At 34.1% G+C, this 20082-nt stretch overlaps 2 protein-coding genes and 1 pseudogene across 5 annotated transcripts; 2 read left to right on the top strand and 1 right to left on the bottom strand.

Annotated features, from left to right (window-relative positions):
• The first annotated feature begins 300 nt into the window (after positions 1-300).
• On the top strand, positions 301-2155 carry LOC122306227. The gene is made up of 2 exons (XM_043118662.1): positions 301-433; positions 1283-2155. Exon 2 carries the CDS (start codon positions 1415-1417, stop codon positions 1925-1927), a length of 513 nt encoding a protein of 170 aa, XP_042974596.1. The 5' UTR covers positions 301-433; positions 1283-1414; the 3' UTR covers positions 1928-2155.
• Positions 2156-2292: 137 nt separating this feature from the next.
• LOC122293409 lies at positions 2293-9462 on the top strand (annotated as a pseudogene).
• A 1401-nt stretch (positions 9463-10863) lies between these two features.
• LOC122306209 (serine/threonine-protein kinase SRK2I-like) lies at positions 10864-17296 on the bottom strand. Of its 4 annotated transcripts, XM_043118652.1 has the most exons (10): positions 16813-16953; positions 15014-16157; positions 13789-13863; positions 13608-13709; positions 13467-13520; positions 13260-13352; positions 12724-12816; positions 12299-12403; positions 12108-12230; positions 10864-11410 (listed from the first exon to the last, which is right to left on the bottom strand). In XM_043118652.1, the coding sequence occupies exons 2-10, from the start codon at positions 15059-15061 to the stop codon at positions 11108-11110; spliced, it is 996 nt and encodes a 331-aa protein (XP_042974586.1). In that variant the 5' UTR covers positions 15062-16157; positions 16813-16953; the 3' UTR covers positions 10864-11107. The 4 variants fall into 4 exon arrangements, with proteins under 4 accessions (XP_042974586.1, XP_042974580.1, XP_042974582.1 ...); XM_043118646.1 differs by lacking the exon at positions 15014-16157 and having other exon boundaries at positions 16813-17283; XM_043118648.1 differs by lacking the exon at positions 15014-16157 and having other exon boundaries at positions 12108-12206; positions 16813-17279.
• Between the last annotated feature and the right edge of the window lie 2786 nt (positions 17297-20082).

Genomic DNA, 20082 nt, shown 5'->3' with positions numbered 1-20082 from the left:
CAAATATTTTTTTAATATATAAATTATATTAAACGTATTTTATTTTTATTATAAAATTTCATATTAAATTATTATATATCGAAAAAAAATTATATAAAAATATAACAAAAAATATTTTATATGGTTCTTTTATTTGGCCCCCAAGTGTAATTTCCTGGCTCTCTACTGAACTAGACGACAATTAGTCGTCTATTTAAATCCATTCCAAATAGCTTAGAATGGCATGATTAGTCGATCGATCACTCATCTAGTTTTGCTGTTGCCCCTAATTCCTTTCCCATCAACAGATCCAAGAGGCAAGAGCCACTCTCTCTCTCTCTCTCGCTCTCTCTGGTTTCTGCTTCGTTTCATAATCGTCTGTGCGCATACACAAAATGAGAAGAAACAAAAGAAGTTGACGCATAAATTGGTTTCATCCTTTTGGCATAGTCAAGTATATATGGTCCTACTACATCTAATTTCTATTCTTAGGTCTCAAGAAGTCATAATTAGAAAAAATTATTTAGCTCACAATCAAGCCCTTTATTTTCATATATAGTTGTCATTTATTTATAAAAATGTTAGTAATGTTTCCTAATTACCAAAAAGGTATTCATTAGCATGAGTGTTTTTTTTTTTTTTTTAAATGCCTGAGTCTTCTAATGATTATGTTAATAAATATATATGTTGATATTAGGATTTCTTTTTTTAAAATTCTGTTATGCTTGAGTTTACTTTATGATGACAAAGCTGTTGAGGTCTAACCCATGTGTTGTTGTCTACCTATGTGATTCCATGAGCATTGGAGAGCATTCTATGTGCTTCCATGTGCATTGGAGAGCATCTTCAGCTAAGGTGTCCCTCCACTACGTAATATTTTGTGGAGGGAGGAGGACCTCAACCTCTCCTATAAATAGGAGAGGATAGCTGAAGCAAAATCCATCCCAAGAAGAGAAGGAAGTGTGTGAATGTGTAGTGTCATTTGAGATAGAGAGTTGTTTTGAGAGTGTTTGTAATCATGTACAAACACATTAAATATAGCGTTTTCGCTCCAGTGAATATAGATAAATTGCCAAACCACTTAAATACTGTCTTTATCTATTTTGTGTTTGATTTCTGGACGGCTCTGGCACAACAAAAGCTTTTCCTCCTGTCCATCTCTTTTGATTTCTAGTGTTGCTACGAAGACATGGAGTGATCCAAATTCTCATCCTATCTCTATATAAGAATTATTTCACATACTCACTTTTTATCATTATTAGTTTAATAGAGGATTAATTGTTCGTTTTCTTTTCCCGAACAGGACAGGAAGATATCATCTACGGTTATTTGGCGAAACAAAACCGTGAGTGGCAAAACAAATGATGGAAAAGCCAAGAGCGTTAAAACAATAAATGGAAAAGCCAACGGTGGTATAACAAATGATGGAAAAGCCATGAGTGTTAAAGAAATTGCTGGAAATGCTGCTGCGGGAGCAGCTTTTCAAGAGCTATTTAGTGGTTCGCGTCAAGCAATTACGCATGTAGCAAAAAGAACCATTCACTTCCAATCCTATTTGAAAGGCCTCGATAAAACGCTGTCTAAACTAGAGAAATTGTTCAAGAATATTCCACCGGATGAGTCCAGCGTAAAGGAATCGGTCAAGTTGGTGGATAAGGGAAGGAAGCTTGTACGTGAGTGCAAAAACCTCCAGTGGTGGAAACAGAGCATCAGATTCGTTTACGCGGACAAACTCCGGAAGATGGACAAGGAACTTCTGGCGTTCATTCAGAGCAGCAGCATGGCTCGGATTATGAAGGATATGTCAGAGACTAAGAACTTGGTTACTGAAATTTCGAAGAGAGTGAATGCTACCGAGAGTAGTATTGATCAAGGCGAAGGGGAAGGATCCTCCGTCCATGAAGATCAAGAAGATGCAGCTACTGCTGGGCCGGAAGGATCATCTTGATCTCGTCTCCATGCTTGTAGCAAAGGATCGAGGATGCCGGATGACCACGTTTGTGAAAAATATGAATTCTTCATGACGAGGAAACCGATCGCAATGTTTATCTTGATTTTAGATCTTTTAAGCGAAGTGAATTTAATATATGTTGTAAAATTAAATTGAAATGGACTCGTGTGATATTTTAGATCTTTTATAATTTAATATATTCTATAAATTATATTAATTTGTAAATTAATTTCTGTACGATGATTTTGAAGATTAGATATTTTTATTTAAAATGTCAACTCGACAATTAAAAATACGAATTCTAAGTTTATATATTAGTAATGTTAAATACAATAATGTTAAATATAATTACAGTACTCTCGCACGTCATCAATACGGTCCGATTCTCTCAAAAATCGAAATTTCGTAATTCTGTGGGATCTTCCTATCTCCTAATCGAGCTTGTTTAGGTAGATGGCTTCTCACCTCCTACGAGTTGCTTGGCGGAAAATAATTTTTGAATGGAGTAAGGCTGGTTTGATGTGCCTTTGAAGGAATTGAAAATGCATCTGCTCAAGAAGGAGCTGAATATGCTTGCGGTGACTGCTCCCCCAGGATGCGGGAAGACCACTTTGGTGAAAATGCCATGTCACGATGAGCAAATTAAAGGCATTGTCCTTCCTCAAATATTTTTCTTCTGTGAAATTTGAAATGTAAACCAATTATTTGTCTCACTGTTAAAGTATCTACTGCAACCATGCCAACCACATCAGATCCCTCAAGCTCCAGCTCTATAGATTGTGCACACAATGAGTGTCCAAGAAGTACCATTACCAATATGGCAAGAGCACCTCTTCAAGATCATGACAGCAAGCCTCCAGACAGGAAGCCTTGCAAATATGGAAGCTCAAACTTAAGGCAAGCCTTTGCAAGAATCATGGATCCTACAAAATCTGCTATATAACTTTGTAATCCCATTAATTCAGCAAATCAATCTTATTTATGTTAATTTTATCATTTGCTACCTTGTACAGAAAGTAATGTGCATCTCTCAAGATTGTATCTTTTGATTCTTTTATTGACTTGTACAACCTATATAATGAATATACAATATACTGGTTTGGTGTGTTAGCCAAAACCATTTTTCTGTGATTTTGTTCACTCACTACCCTTGTTAATTTGGGTTCATTCATTACATGATTGGTGGCATTTGTCTCATAATATTGCTTTTCTAATTTGATCTTCTTAACTGATCCTTTTTTGGGATTTATTTTTGGAGTTCCGTTCATATCTTCATGTTATGCACAATTGAGAGATGTTTAGTCTACTGAAATATATTACAAAAATGAGTTCACAAACAGAGGGTTCTCATCGAGAAAGCTTTGTAACTGCATCTTATTTTTATATACAGGCATATATAAGGACATTCTTTTTGTCCCCATTTCAAGAAATCCAAACCTGCAGGTTATTGTAGAAAAACTATTCCGTCGTGAGGCCACGAATCAAGTGCCTGAGTTTGTAAGTGATGAAGATGCAATCAACCAGCTAGAGCAACTGCTAAATCAGATTAATGGTCATGTATTGTTGATCCTGGATGATGCCCGGTCTAGATCAGAATCCCTTCTTGATAAGTTTATTAAGATATCAAAAATGCCAAATTGCAAGATTCTAGTGACTTCGAGAATTGCTTTTTTACATACAAATTGAAAAAATTAAGTCCTGAAGATGCAATGAAACTTTTTCGACACTCAGCAAACTTGAAAGAGAACAGGTCTCAAATTACAGAGAAAGTTATCAGTAAGGTACATATATGCTTGCTTGTATATAGCTAGAACATTAGCCAATATGCGTTACGTCCTCAACCTTCAAACAAGAACTGATTTGTTTAGTGGCCTTGGATGGCAGATTGTGAAAAGCTGTGGGGGGGTTTCCCACTGGCACTTGAAGTGGTCAGGAGATCACTCCGAGGGCGGTCTGATTCAATCTGGCACAGTAGAGGGATGAAATGGTCAAGTGGTCCTATTACCGATTCTGAAGAGGAACATTTGCTTGTTTCTCTTGGGCAAAGCTTAGATTTCAAAGACAATGATATCATCCATAAATGTTTCATGGACATTGGATTGTTTCCTGAGGGCCAAAAGATCCCCGTTGCAGCCCTGATTGATGGTTAGAACTATACTATCTAGGTCCAGATGTCCGTGCCATCAAAGCACTAGATGACATCGCCATCTGGAATCTGGTTAGTCTTTTGGCCATAAGGTATGATCTGGCTTTTTCTTTGTAACTCGATATTCTTTCAAGGCTGATATTCACGTTTTTATACCAGTTGCTAGATTTGATATGGCCTGACCATCTAGCTATATAACCAAATTACTTTTTTCATACTAGCCTTTCCATCTCCCTGAAAGATACAAGAATAAAGGGAAAGTTTTACCAACCGAAACTAGTGGGGATTTTCCACTATGCTCTTTACCTTTATGCAGTTTTTCTAATAGATGTTTGACAACTTGAGTTTGATTATCTTTAATCACAAATTCTTAGTGCCACTTCTTTTATCACTTTGATTAGTCTTTTATTTCACTGGATGATCAAGGAAGTTATATTTTCTTTTGTGAAAACTGAAGAACTTGAATCTCTTCCAAGCATTTATTTTCATAATTACCAGGAAAGATGCAAGTGGGGTTGGTCGCTACAGCAGTGAAGACTTCGTTCTACAACATGATGTTCTTAGAGAGCTAGCTATACATCAGAGTAGCCAGAAGCCAATAGAACAGAGAGAAAGACTGATTGTGGACATTACTGAAAACAATCTTCCCAAGTGGTGGGTGGAACAGAGGCAGCAATTACCTCTCAGCGCCCAATCCCTTTCTATCTCAATTGGTAATTGGTTCGTCATTCTCAAGTGGAACTCTCACACACAGACACACAAATTATGTCCTAAATAATAATATTTAGCACCTAGTTGTCATGCCCCCAAATTCTGTTTGGGATCGGACGGACATTTGAAGCGTCGAGACATGCAACACAAGGTTACCTGCCCCCGTTCATGACATATAAGATGCAATATTCCTAACATGCATCTAACAATATGAATATTCGCAGCGGATAAATGTTTTCTTTAGCAATACTATGCACCAAATTGAAAATATCCCAAATGCGTAAAACATATTTCATACATAAAAATCCATTGAACAACTAAGATCACAACACTAGTCCAAAATGGTTATGATCCAAAAAGTACTAGAGATGCAACTCAATCGTACAAGTAGTAATTTACGTTAATTACTATATTAACATTTATGTTGCACCTTCACTTAATCAACTGTGTCTAGTTGATCAGCTCCTGATTCTCCTTCAGGTCCTGTAACAAGATCTACCATTCGGGGGGAATGGTAGTTGGGACTACCAAAGTGAGATTTGATTACAAATCTCAGTAAGTTAACAAAAAACTTCCACACAAGCTAATAATGCATGGATGACAGTAAAAACATAAATGCATAATCAAATTCATAAGTAATTAAAGCATAACTTGGCGTACAACATAGCATAATTGACATAACTTAAATTGAAACATGAACTGAACTTGACTTGACATGAACTTGATCTGAAACTTGACTTAGCATGAACTTGCTTTGAAACTTGAATTAACATGAAAAATACATACTCCACAGTTGTTGTGGCCCCATATATTCTACGTGTAAATACATACTCTACAGTTGTTGTGGTCCCATGTATTCTACACAAACTTGACTTAACATGAAAAATACATACTCCACAATTGTTGTGGCCCCATGTATTCTACATAAACTTGACTTAATATGAAAAATACATACTCCACAGTTATTGTGGCCCCATGTATTCTACACAAACTTGACTTAACATGAAAAATACATACTCCACAGTTGTTGTGGCCCCATGTATTCTACACAAACTTGACTTAACATGAAAAATACATACTCCACAGTTGTTGTGGCCCCATGTATTCTACGTGTCACAATTGCTGTGTCTCACATATTGTATGCGTCACAATTGTTGTGACCCCATACATAAGTAATCAAGATGAAACGTGACTGGAATACGAAATGACTGAAGCCCTGACGTAACATAATGTGACTTGAATATAACTTGAAATACATGACCAACTTGAGATAGAAATATTTCGTAACATTGCATAACATATAATAGACAACATATTTAACATGACATATTTGCAACAGTGAATATTACATGACTTGACATACATGTAATAGATGGCATACTTAGCATGACGTACTTGTAAGGTACAGTAATACATGACAGAATATATTATGTAACAGATAAAAATTGATGACAGAATAAATTCTGTATAATAGACAATTACATGATAACTTGGCATGGCATAACATATATGATAACATACATACATACACTGTAGTTCCTTTACTTAGCACACATACACAGTAGACTGCTAGTAAGTTAAAAGCTAACTTACCTCGATCTCCGCATTTCTTATAAAACTTCAAGTGCGACCACGAGGAACTGTAATTAGTGATTCTAAAAGTTAGAACTAAATCACTAAATATTTGAAATATGGAAAATACTAACTTAAAGAGTAAAATTTTCATTTTACTCTCTACATGTGGGAAAATGACTGTTTTACCCATAACTTAAGGATTTTGCATACTAACTCCAAAAGTTTTCAAAATTTACATTCTTCATGTAAATTTTGTCCTAAATTTAAATATCAACTCAGAAAAATTTAAAACAAAACACAACTATGAAAAACACACTATGGCCGAAACATCCATAGGACATTTCCCTTGATTTTTGTTGCAATTCCTTCTAACTTCAAAACTCATGCTTAAACCAAAATTTTGCAATAAACATCTTCCAATCCTAAGTTCAAAACCATACTTAAAACATCCATTTAGAAAAAGCTAATAATTAACATCAAACTTTTTTTTGTAAAAAGATCCAAGCACTTGAATCACAAGTTTTGACCTTAAATCAAAACATCTCCAAGAATTTCAAAAATCAAATCTTACTTCGAACATATTCATAATATCATCCTAATATCAACCATGCTTTAAATCATCAAACTAAAGTCACCAAAATCACAAAATAACATTTGGAGTTTTTGGTTTTATACTTAGTCCAAAAACATAAACTTTTTCCTCAACTAGTTTTGATAAATCTCTTAATCTATGACTTATAAATATATGATCTTCAAACCAAACCATCACATGGTTTAAAAAGATGTCCTAAAACATATATAAGCTTCTAATTCAAGATCACATGGTTAGAAATTAACCAAAATATAAATTTAGCCAAGAATATCCACACTTTGACTTATTTGAATATCTCTTTGCATAAAATTTCATATCTTTGAAACTAACACCAAATATCTTCAAAATAATAATATAACATGTATATAAGATGCTTAGGATCCTCCAATAAAATTATCAAAGTCATTGGAATAGGTTTAGACCACCAAAGAGTTAAACTTTCTCAAAACAGAAACTGTTTTTCTTCTTCCAGTTTCTAAGTTTCTAAATCTAAGAAAATATTTCATCAAAACCTTTAATCATGCAAAAATCCTCAACCAATAGTCACATATACATGTTAACAATACTCCATAAAAATTTCGGACCAATATCTATCCATTAGCTTGGTCAAAAACTCCAAACTATAACATATTCTCCAGTTTATCTCCCAGAATGACCTTTCTATAGTTTACACAATATTTGACTGACCAAATGATCTTAAAATGGGGCAAATAAGATATCCATGTAAACTAGACTCAAAAATGAACAACTTATATGAATGAGACTTTATGATAAAACACTTACAACAGCTTCGAAATGGGCGTGCAAAAGAACTCCTAAAAGCTGTCCGAGAGAGAGTGTTTGATATTCTTTCAATGGAAAGTATAAATGAATATAATTTCGTGGGGAGAGATGGCTGGAGATACTTATGGATGAGATATGGAAGAGATGAGGTTGGAGTTGAGAGTTGAGTGTAGTTTTCTCCTACCCAAAATATCTATAAAAGATTATCTCATAATATTCTATCCAATAGTATTTACAAAAAATCAACTTAAGATATTTTTATCTAATAATATCTATAAAAATCAACTCAAAATATTTTTACCCAATAATATTCATGAAAATTACCTCAAGATATTTCTTTTTATCCAATAATATCTACAGTTTTGAACAGACGTTTTGTCCGAAAATATGAAAAAAAATGTTATTGCGCTATAAGACTTTAAATAACCATCCGAGTCTAATGGCACAAACCATAATACATTTTGACACTTCTACCTATCTCCAAAAATAAAAAACACACTTCTGATACCATAGTAAATAATAACACTAACTATGTAGTTAGACAAAAACCTATACGATTAATGGATTCGTGAAAACTTATGGAGTTTTCACGAGGTTCCTAAAGTTAATAGAAATTTCACAATTGAATTTATAGCAGGCTGTTACATAGTCACACCGTCTTTTTTTCTTTTTTGTCAGATGAGAAGTTCTTATCAATGTGGAGTGAAATACTACCGCTTAAAGTCAAGGTTCTAGTTTTGAATTTTCGGACAAAGAACTACACCTTACCCGAATTTGAAATGGATAGACTGAAGGTTCTAATTGTCACAAATTATGGTTTCTCCTCAGCTGAATTAGGTAATTTTCAGCTACTTGGGTCTGTACCCAATCTGAAGAGAATCAGATTGGCGACGGTTTCGATTCCCTCCCTTTCCAAAACCCCAGTAGAATTGAAGAGTTTGAAGAAAATATCCCTGTTTATGTGTCATATTGGTCAGGCTTTCAAGAATTGCAGTATCCAGATTTCAGATGCGATGCCAAATTTAACAGATATAAACATTGACTATTGCAATGATCTGGTGGAATTGCCTGTTGGTCTGTGTGATATTGTCAGCCTCAAAAAATTCAGCCTCAGCAACTGTCATAATTTGTCTGCACTGCCAGAAGGGATGGGAAAGCTGAAGAATTTGGATGTGCTAATGCTCCGGTCATGTACTGCTTTGTCGGAGTTGCCACAATCAATCACAAGCCTCCATAACTTAAACCTTCTTGACATATCCGACTGCCTAAGCATTATCAAGTTGCCTGAACACATTGGCGAGTTGCGTAATTTGAAAGAGTTTCACGTGAAAGGGTGCTTGAGATTGCACGATATGCCGTTGCCACCATCAATCATGGACCTTAAGGAGCTGGAGCTTGTGACATGTGACGAAGTTATCAAGGCCAAGTTTTGGGAGCTTAACAAGCAGGAATTTCCTACCAATCTAGAGATAAAGGTGCCTGAAAGAGATATCAACTTGAATTTTCTTCTCTGAGAATCTTTTTCGTCTGGGATACTGTTTTAGGTATACTTGAGTATAATGTTATCTTCGTTCTTTGTTTCCTTTTCCTGTTCATCTGAGAGTGCATTGTTTCATATATATGAGGCCCCCTGAAGCTGAAAGTGTATCAGTACACCCAAAAAACAAACGCCAAGTCTGAGATTTACAATTAACATATCATGTTGTATGCAATTCCTTTTTTTAAGACATTGTTGCATTGATATAAATTATAATTATAAGAGGAGGTATGCGTACTAAAAGTGAACTCCTTATAGGGTAGGGTATAGTGTAGAAAATAATAATTTAGAAAGGTGAGTAATAGATCTAGCAAATTGGAAATGAACCCTGAAAAAGGGGGTGACTGTGATTGTGGTTTGAGGCAAATGAGAAGGAGGCAATCCAATTTTCAATTTCTTCATTTCTTCTTCCTCTAAATTTTCAATGAAGGAAAGCCAAAACATAGTTACACAACTAGAATTAAGATTAAAAGAATAAAAATTATCTTTAAAGTATTACACATGCATATAATTTTGTTTACAACCAGAATTGCTATTCATTGTTTCATCGTGTTAAAATAAAGATTTCAAGGTTTTTCTCCTTGAGTTGAGGAAGATGGTGAAGAGGGGAAAGGAGCTCGTCGAGAAATGCTCGATTCTCAAGTGGTGGAAACAAGCGTGAGATTCGTTTACGCGGAAAAACTCGGAAGCTAGACAAGGAACTTCTCGTGGTCTTTCAGAGGGACATCGCGGCACGTGATATGTCGGAGACTTTGAAGTTGGTAAAGGAAATTGGCGACAAAGTTTAGCGAGAGAGTGGTCATGGCTAAGAAGGGGACGAACCTGTGTCCCATGGAGGTGAAGATCATGGCAGTTGCTGATAAAGCTGATGAGGTGGTGCTCCTGCTCCTATCGACAGCACCCGGATTGAGGATACCGGAAGACTACCTCTATGAAAACGATGATAAAGAAACTAAAGATTTTTAGGGTCCTTTTGCTTGAAGTGGTTCAGAATTTAGTAAATAACGATAAAATAGTTTGAGCGAACAAAAATAAAATTTACAAATAATATAATATTTTATTTAATTTTTAACTTTCATCTCATTTTAACTCATTATCCAAACCTTTCCTATAGAGATCTCTTCTATAGATATCTATTCGATAAATATTTGGTTGATATACTGGTCGCATATGTTATTTCATAGATTGAATAATCGAAGATTAATATGAGAGATGTGTTGTATCTTTTGATTGATTTATTACCAACTTGATAAAAGTTGTATTTCTTAATGATACATAGAAAGGACACAAATTGATGATATTTTTACGTAATTCATGACACAAAAAGTTCGTATCAAAGCATTCCAAGTTTTTGTACTTTTTTATAAAAATAAATAATAATAATAAATTAAGTTTAATATATTAACTCAGCAACAAATCTGGAAATTTCTTCCTCTGATTTTATTTGTCCCCATTGCAGGGGAGAGAACCAGGGCACGAGAAAATGCACCAGATCAGGAGGATCATTGCAATTGCAGGGCTCAAGGTGAGCCTTTTTCCCTCGTGAGTTATTCTACAAGAAAGGAAAAATACCCAAACAGCCAAACCCGAATGGAAATTCTACGGAAACTACATTCATCTACTCAGCCAAAACACAACGAAAAATATCAAGTATAATCTGAAAATAAGATGCACATCAGTTCAGTCCAATAATATATATACTTCAAGGGACATTACTAATTAATACTAACAAGATGCACTCGTAAAATTTCCTAGCACTACTAACACTATGTTGCGGACCAAGAAATCGAACTCAAGTGCGTGTTGTCTATACCAAGCTCACAGCACTTAAGTTCACAGTGCGTAGACTATCTCCCCACTGCTGTCGATATCCAGCTCAGAGTCGGACCCCAAGTCGGACTCCAGATCAACCATGTCATCATCCAGATCCGGGTTGTCTATCAAATACTGGTCGAGGTTACGAGTCCCAACTGCAGGTATGGTTGCCTCAGCAATTAAATGCATGATCACATCAATGCTCTGCATCGGTTGGTCAGCTTCTTGAAACTGGTTGCCCATCGTCCTTTCATCCATCAAGTCTGCCGGGAGATTCTTCAAAAACCACTCATGGTTCTTGATTTCAGTAATGGTGATCCTCTGTTGCAATTAGGTTGTCATAAGCATCAGCCTTATTGTGCAAGTTAAATCCATAATTTTTTACTGAAACTGTCACCCAAACCAACAAGTAGCATTCAACTTTCTATAACACTGAACCCAGATGGTGATATTTTCTAATTTACAATAAGAAAATCGGGCACGTCCAAAAGGCTTCAGTTGATAGTATATGGGCAAAAACATTCCTAATTATATTTTAAAGCTAGCACCTGCTCAAAAAACATGCTAAAATAAACCTAAAAGATGACTGAACTCCAATTCAGTTTTCATAAAAATTTCAGGTTTCATCAAGAATGGGTACTAGTTGCCACTAGGATTCAAACACCAAAAGTTCAATTACATGAATAGAATCTGTTAAAAGACACCGCCCGCCACTTCTGAGACTGGGGAGGGGGGAAACAAAGTTGCCTTTCTGAAATTGGATGTCCATAAATGATTATAAAGTCAAATTGTTGGTTTTGGCTTTCCACACGATAATTTGAAGAGTGCATACAATCAAGCGTGGCTGAGCAAGAGGAAGTCAAAAAAACACAAAAGATAAATAATCATGTACGGGTCTAGAACAGAAATCTATCAACAAAACGTGTACCATATAGGAATGGAAAAATGTATAGCCACATTCTGAAATTCATTTACAGGAAAACAAAAATAGCATTCTGGGAAACAATAAATCACTAACCGCTACAGGATCTGAAACAAAAATTCTTGAGATGAGATCGCGACACTCAAGGGATATTTGAACAGAGTCTGGAATGGAATACTGGAGACTTAGAACTCTCTGCATGGAAACAAGAAAAACATGCTATGCATATGGGAATATACCTCAAGTCGTATAAAGACATGAATTAATAACAAGGTCTACTGATATACTTGGATAGTCTTGCAGAAATCCTTTGGTTTATCAGGATCCTCAAAAGGATATGCTCCCACCAGCATCACAAATAAGGTCACCCCACAAGACCACACATCGGCAATCTGATATTTTATGCAATACCAATGTCAAAACAGAAGCTCTTTAATTTGAGGATCACATTGCAATATGACAAGAAATTAAAAGGAGTAACTACATGCTTTGCAACTTAAGTAGAATCCAAAGAGGATACACTGGGAAAAAGAACAGCAACACAGAGTTTTTCAAGAAGGCTTGGAGTAAACAGCAACGGGAATAGTTTTTCAAAGTAAACATAATGTATCTAACCAGTTTAAGCTCCAATTCCAAACTTTGGGAAAACAAGAATACGCTAAGCTAATGCATTCAAGGAAGAAAGCAACTAATTGAATTAGACCCAGTTTACCTTGCCATCATACTCTTTCCTTAGCAGTACTTCCGGAGCAATGTAAGCAGGAGTTCCCACGGTTGACTTGGGTTGTGAATGAAGCACAGAAGACTGATAAAAGCACCCATAATCAGAACCATTGTGAAATGCATATGTCATTAACAGGTTCAAAGATCTCAAAATAAAGAAAGTGTCTAAATATTTTGTATTAGAATCCATATTTGAATGCTTCAGAAGCGAGTTTGGAATCAGAATTGAATGTGGGTGTGTCTGTTAATGTTATGCTTCTTTTTAAAGATACTTGTAAATGAAAAGATGTATAAAAACTTCTAGACTTAAACTTCCTGAAGTCAAAATCATCTGATTGTAATCATGATTTTTTTCTTGAGAAAGAAGAGCCTACTGAAAATAGGTAGTGCACATATAATGAAGCAACCCCCCCCCCCCCCCAAAAAAAAAAAAAAAAAAACCCAAACTCTCAACTCAATCCTTACATACTAATTATAGATAAAATGATAAGTAACCCGGAAGAGAATTAAAAGTATAATCGTTACCTTGGAATACCCAAAATCACATATCTTCAACCGAGGAGCTGGGCTTCCATCCAACAGAGTGTTTTCCAGTGTCAAGTCCCGGTGACATACTTGCTTCATCAAGAAACAGAATATTAAGTATTCTTCATAAACTATCAAGTTTCCATGCAGAAAATAGTAAAAAACAAGTTTCAGTTTTCGTTAAACAAAAAACAAAAGTTCCAATACCATTGCATGGCAGTAGCTAACTCCAGATATAAGTTGTTGAAAGAAAAAGCGTGCCTGCAGCACAAAATAATAATAAATCAGTGATCAAAAGAACTTCTTTTGCCTAAAGAAATGATATTAGAAAAATATTGTAAAAAGCACCTCATCCTCGCTAAAACGTCCTGCACTGTATATTCGATCAAAAAGCTCTCCACCAGATGCATATTCCATAACAATCGCCAGATGAGTTGGGGTTAAAATCACCTATATCAACATGTATGTACAAAAGGGATTAAGCTGTCATATCTTTTGCCAGCCACAAAAGTGTAAAAACTAAGCTAACCTCTTTAAACTGAACAATGTTGGGATGCCTCAGAGACCTGTGATTAATGATTTCTCTTCGAACATTTTCATCTATCTGAAACCCAAAAAAAAGTCTTATTGAAATCTATCTGAAATAAATAGTAATACAATGAAAACGAGGATCCATAAAATTTATCATCTCACAATCAATGTATTTTTCCATAAATATTAAATTAATTAACGCACTAAGAAAATGGAAAATGTTCAAATTAAACCCTCTCTATTTATATCCCCCGACCACTTCTTCAACACTATATTCAGGAATTTGGAGGGGAATGAGAGGAGAGGATAAGGGAAGGAGAGAGGGGAGAACAGAAGATGGGAGAGGGATCCCTTGATTCAACTTTTAGTAAATAAACCTGCTTAATGCACTGAAATAGTTTAAGATTTTTTTTTACAAGTATAATAGTTTAAAATGGATAATTAGAAATAATACATGTAATCTTTTCAAATATTATAAAGATGTTTACAATGTTATAAGTAAAAAACTGAGAAACCCATCACCAAGAATCTGTTTTCTTGCAATATCATCAAGCAAATGGAGTTAGTCATGTCTCTATTTTCAAGTTATTTTTTTTATAGCAGACTAAGACTTATCTGTTGAACTGATGTATATTTTTTTATGTCAAGTAAAGAACCCTATTAATAATCAGTTTAGCATCAAGGATTTTCTTCATTGCTAGTTTATGTATTGGACTTTTTGGGTCAGTTTGCTGTGCTGAACTCAGATAAAATGAAGTTAGTGATTTCTGAATTTTCTTTTTTATCATAGCCTCACTAAAATATAATATAAAGAACTTGTCAGTGGAATATCGTTTTATACATATATTATCACTAAAAAACCGGGTATAAATAATATTTTTATCAGTACCAAAAAATAAAAAAATAAAAAAAAAAAAGTCCATGGGAATAGGGGGCACTGCAATTCATATGTGATGAGACCTTCAAGCTTCCAAAATTTGTTAGTTATGAGAGGATGATGCAAATTCACAAGAACAAAGTCATATGCTTCCATTATATTTTTTTTATAGGTAAAATAAAGTTTTATCAAATCAAATAAATAAGTGTAACCAAAGTACAAAGGGAAGTATACAAAACAAAAATCCTAGTTACAAGGAGTTAGAAATTGATACAAGAAATTCATGGGAGCTAGCTCCGTTGAATAATAGCAGATGCCCAAAGAAAAAATGTAAGGAAAAAGGTACTTCTAATCTCATCCAAAGAGCACTCCCAATCTTCAAAGCTCTGCCCATTCATTTCAAGTCAAATGCACCACACGAGACATAAAGGAATCATTCTCCAAGCACCAGCCATCAGGAGGTTGCCTTGAAAGCCTCTTCAATAAGCAAAAGGATCCACACCCTCCTAGGCATCACCCATGCAAGTCTAGTCCTGCTAAAAATTTCATCCCATAATACCCTTACAACCCCATGGTGAAGTAACAAATGATCTACAGGTTAACCATTTTGTTTACACATATAGCACCAATCTATAACAACAAGCCCATGCTTCCTCAAGTTGTCCATAGTCAAGATTTTCCCAAGAGGGGCAATCTAAGCAAAAAAGCAAATTTGGAAGGCACCTTACTCATCCTTATGCACTTCCAAGATAAAGGAATATGGTTCTTACATGAAAAAACCTTGTACAAAGATCAAACAGTGAACTTCTTAATCCCATAATCCATCCAAAGCATCTTGTCCACATCAACACTACCAATGCATTTGAAAAAGTTAAAAACAGCACAAATTTCCCAATCCTGGGAAGCTCAAGAAAACAAACATTCCACAATAAAGAGCCACGAGAGCTGTCCAAAAGATCCAACACTGAAGCCTCAATAAGAGCAATCCAGAAAAAGGAAGTCAATACAGCCTTGAGGGCCAAATTCGGTTGGTTGATAATTCAATACCTCAGTTTTCGCTGGTTTGCAAAAAACCACCTCAGTTTATCCAACTCGCAACATTTATACCTGAGATTGCAAAATTTTGCAATTAGCCACTTCTGTCAGATCTTCCAAACCTATCCCCTCTGTCTCCCCTCATATCTTCTCACCTTCCCAAAAAGCACATCCACACAGGATAGAAAAGATAATCACCATCTCCCTTCTCCCATCCTCTCCCTCCTTCCAAACCCATTCTTAGGATAAAAAGAAAGACTGTTTAACCTGGATTAATTGATTCCCTCTAGTTTCAGTTACAATCAGAGCTTCTTGGAGAGGCCTTCTTCGATTAATTGATTCCCTCTTACTTCGGGTAAAATCGGAGCTTCATTCAAGCAGTCAACAAGAAAAACGAAGATGTCCTTGGATTACTTGGATCTTCAAAGGTGGACAAACTCTGATAGAGACACGATCTGCATGTTATAAGATTCGGATCAAAGGTGAATCCTCATCTTCATTTATTAAATTTTGATTAGAATAATTTCATTTTTTCTTTAAATTTGCGATATGAAGTTCAAGATCTGTTTGGTGAATGTAAACCTCAAGAAAATTGGCGGAAAGTAGAGGAATTATTTATTTATTCTGTCATCTTCCTTTCTGTTGTTCAGTTTTTTGCCATCTTAATGCTCCATTTGAAGATTGTTTATGTTTGATTCTTCATTCTACTTGGGGAAAATAATGCTTCTTTGATTGCTGAACTGTCATCTTTATTTCTGCTGTTCAGTTTTTTCCCAACTGCAACTCTACTCCGCCGACGAGCTTGGCGAGCGGAGCTGATGTGAGCTTTATTTTGGAGTCCATAAACGAGATCAGAGCTCCGAATTCCAAATCAGAGTTGGAGCCCACCCCCACACAATTTTTTTTTAGAGAGGTGTTGGGTTAAATCATCAGGTACAAGGTGATTTGCCGAACGTACATGACTAAACGCACCATAAATACACCAAAATTAAAGAAAGTATACCACTTGTGTCAATCACCGAATTATGATTACCAAGTACAAACCAGCGACCTAATTTTCATAAATAGAAAATGAAGTAAATCACTAATTTATGAATATCCGAAACTGACCTTATCTCCCCGCTCAATGTACTTGACGGCGACGAGCTCCTTGGTTTGCTTGTCTCTCATCAGCCTGGCGACCCCGAAACTACCAGACCCGATATCTCGGACTAAATCGTATCGATCGCTATCGTGCATAATCGGCATGTCTGTACCCGGGCCGACGGCCATCGCGGCCCGATCCATTTCTACTCTCCGGCTTTGACCTAACCAAATTGATCACATGAAAGATGTAAAAACGGCTAGGGTTAAATCGTAACCGCTACAGACAACTTAGGTCGGTTTGGAGAATCGGCCGTCGGGGGTCAGCCGACTCACTCGGGGTGAGTCGGTAGTAGAGAAGTTCAAAACTCCGTCGAGGGCGTTTCGGTGAGGTTTGGAAAAAGTGCCGTAGAGTTTCGTGATCGAGGACGGAGTAATGCTCCGAAATGACGTTGAATTTAAAGACTTTTGTCAGGTGATGGAAATGATATTGCGAGAGAACCAATCAGTACAAAGTGAATGTGACAAGAAGCGGTGTCGGTACGTGACCAGACGGCGCCGTCTCAAGCCGAACCGCTGACTCTGTAGCTGTGGCTTTCGTTAATGACTATAATATCCCCGGTTTGGATACATATTGAGTCGTGCGGATTTGGATGGATCCGTCGCTCCCATTTTAGTTAGATTACTGTTCCTTTTAAGAACCTCCATGCCTAATTAATAAAGAGTAATGATTCAAACAATATATTTTCATAATAATATTATAAGATGAGGATATTTTTATAAAATAATGTTATTTTTATAAGGTATTTTTCAAAAATACTTCTCATTTAACATATTATTGTGAAATATATAGTAGAAAATATTGTGGGTAAATCATTTTCCATTAATATAAGATTTCTAATAGATTTTTTTAAATTGAATAATGTTAGGAAAACGCTAAGTTCATAGATGATCTATCGAATTTTGTTTTTTTTACTTAGTGATTAAGTAAATATTTTTAAATAATTAAATATTTTTTTTAAATATCTAAATAATTTTAAAAATTTGTGAAAGAAAAAATAAAAAAGATTTGCAGTGATCGGTAAAAATTGTCTATAAAAATGATCTGCAGACGTAGCAACATCTATAATGTTACATACATTTTTTAAAAATAAATAAAATTTAATATTAACAAATTATTTTTTTATTACGTGAATCTTATATTTATTTATTTTTTTAAATAAACTGTGCAGCGCTTGCATACTTAACAACTACAAATATCATTTTCCTTTTAAATTTTGGAGAGTAAATTCTCAAATGTTTTAAAGTCATTAAAAACTTAACAAGTTAATCATGAATCATAGAAAATGATGTTCTTGTCTTAATTTAAAAAATAAATGATATTTTCAATTGTAAAATATATAAGTGCAGCGCAATTCTTTTGAAAAAATTAAATAAATACATGATTCACAAGAAAAAAAAATTAGTTTTTTAATAGTGGATCCCATTTATTTTAAAAACGATTCCACGACATTTGCGCACTCCACGACTGTATATAGTATTACTCAATTAAAAAATATCAAGTGAAAAGAAATAGACATATAAAATAGTTTTTTATATGATTTATGAATTAGAACTTAAATTAATTTTGATTTATGAATCCTTGTGAAACTAAGCTAGAATAGGAATAAGAAATGTATCAAAAATCAACTAATTAAGAATAACACATCAATGATAAATATATTAAGTTTAAATATTGAGTTAATATAAAAATAAAAACTAGCATCCATTCAGTATCTACAAAATAGTTATTTCTTTATATATTTTAAAATCCCAACCCGATCTGATTTCAAGTTAGAATGAAAAAAACAAGACTCATAACTGTGTAAGTTATTTAGGTTATGTTTCGGTTGCATTATTTTATCGTTATTTTTTATTATTATTTACTATTTTATTATTTTATTTTTATTACTATTTATAAATAATCTGAAATCATTTCATTATTTAAACATATTCTTAAAATATAATCTAAAATTATCTGAAATCATCTAACTATTCTTAAAATATGATTTAACTAAGAATAATAATTAATACTTTAAGACAAATTAGAAAATCATCGATAAGCGATCAAGCCTCTGACTTTCAAGCATTATCAAGTCCGAACTCCGAAGACCTTAGCCTTTGAAAAATTATAGGTATATTATCTTCTTACAATTTTTTTTTTTTTTTTTTTTACTAAATGGTTAAGAAAATCACTATTAATGAAATTATATATTTTTTTAAATTTTTTTTAAATTAATAAAAAAATTAAATACACTATAAAATAATAAATAATTGATAAAAAAATAATAAATCTATCATTATCTGCCTAATAAAAATAAGGAATAGAAGACTTTAGGTTGCATTTAGATGCTTAGCTAAATGTAAGATAATTTGAATTAATCTATAAATAATAATATTTTATAAATCTTATTAAAATATATTTAAATATAAATAGATTGAGATGTATATTTAAATGTACGAAATAAGTTAAAATAAATTTTTTTATTTTATAAAAGAAATTAAAAAAATAATAGATGACATCAATAGTTAATTTAAAATAAATTAAACCCACTGCAACAACCAAACACGCCAGTGACCAACAGGACAAGATTCTACATGGCAGGCGGAATTTTAATTGGAATATTCCACCTGATTTTAATTTTTAACAAGGCGGCTTGTCGCAACGACGTCGTTGTGCTTAATAATTAAATCGAGAGGAGCATCCAGCCAAAACAAACGTTTGCGTATGTATACTTGTTTACAGAAATAGTCTCAATTTAAAATATAATTCTACATAGAATTATTCAAAAGTGTTGTAAATATATATTTCCCTGTCGAATGTCTTTTGTTTTCTTCTTTTCCTGAACTTTTTGAATCAATGGAAGAGCCACAGATAAGGTTGTGGGCGCAACGAATAGAACATGGAATTTATGTACTAACTTGGCTACAAGAATTAGATGCATTTGTATTCTGCACGCACAGACTAACCATTACATTGCATTGTTTTGAGATGATCCCAACTATTCACATTTTCTTTATGATATATGAGAATTTCTATAGATATAAAGAGATTATATAAAATAAATTCATAAACTGAGGTGACTTCATGGAATCCGTTAGATCTACTTTGTAATAAAAGTAACTTTACAATCTGACGTACCACGTCAAGTTACATTAGTTTATAATTTAACTTGTGTGTAATTCCTTTATATCTAAAATATTTTCCTATATAATAACTTACCTTCGTAAAAATATTGTATTTTTTTATAGAATTAC

This window comes from Carya illinoinensis, chromosome 1 (assembly GCF_018687715.1).
Source record: "Carya illinoinensis cultivar Pawnee chromosome 1, C.illinoinensisPawnee_v1, whole genome shotgun sequence".
Lineage (NCBI taxonomy): Eukaryota > Viridiplantae > Streptophyta > Magnoliopsida > Fagales > Juglandaceae > Carya > Carya illinoinensis.
The sequence above is the reverse complement of the archived record's forward strand: the minus strand, read 5'-3'. Positions and strand labels throughout refer to the sequence as shown.

Coding starts and splice junctions, on each gene's coding strand:
- LOC122306227 (XM_043118662.1), top strand. CDS start 1,415: ATGAGTGTTAAAGAAATTGCTGGAAATGCTGCTGCGGGAGCAGCTTTT.
- LOC122306209 (XM_043118646.1), bottom strand. CDS start 16,989: ATGGATCGGGCCGCGATGGCCGTCGGCCCGGGTACAGACATGCCGATT. Junction 13,710..13,788: donor ACATTGTTCAGTTTAAAGAG/GTTAGCTTAGTT, acceptor ATGTTGATATAG/GTGATTTTAACCCCAACTCA. Junction 12,817..13,259: donor GTGATTTTGGGTATTCCAAG/GTAACGATTATA, acceptor TGCTTTTATCAG/TCTTCTGTGCTTCATTCACA.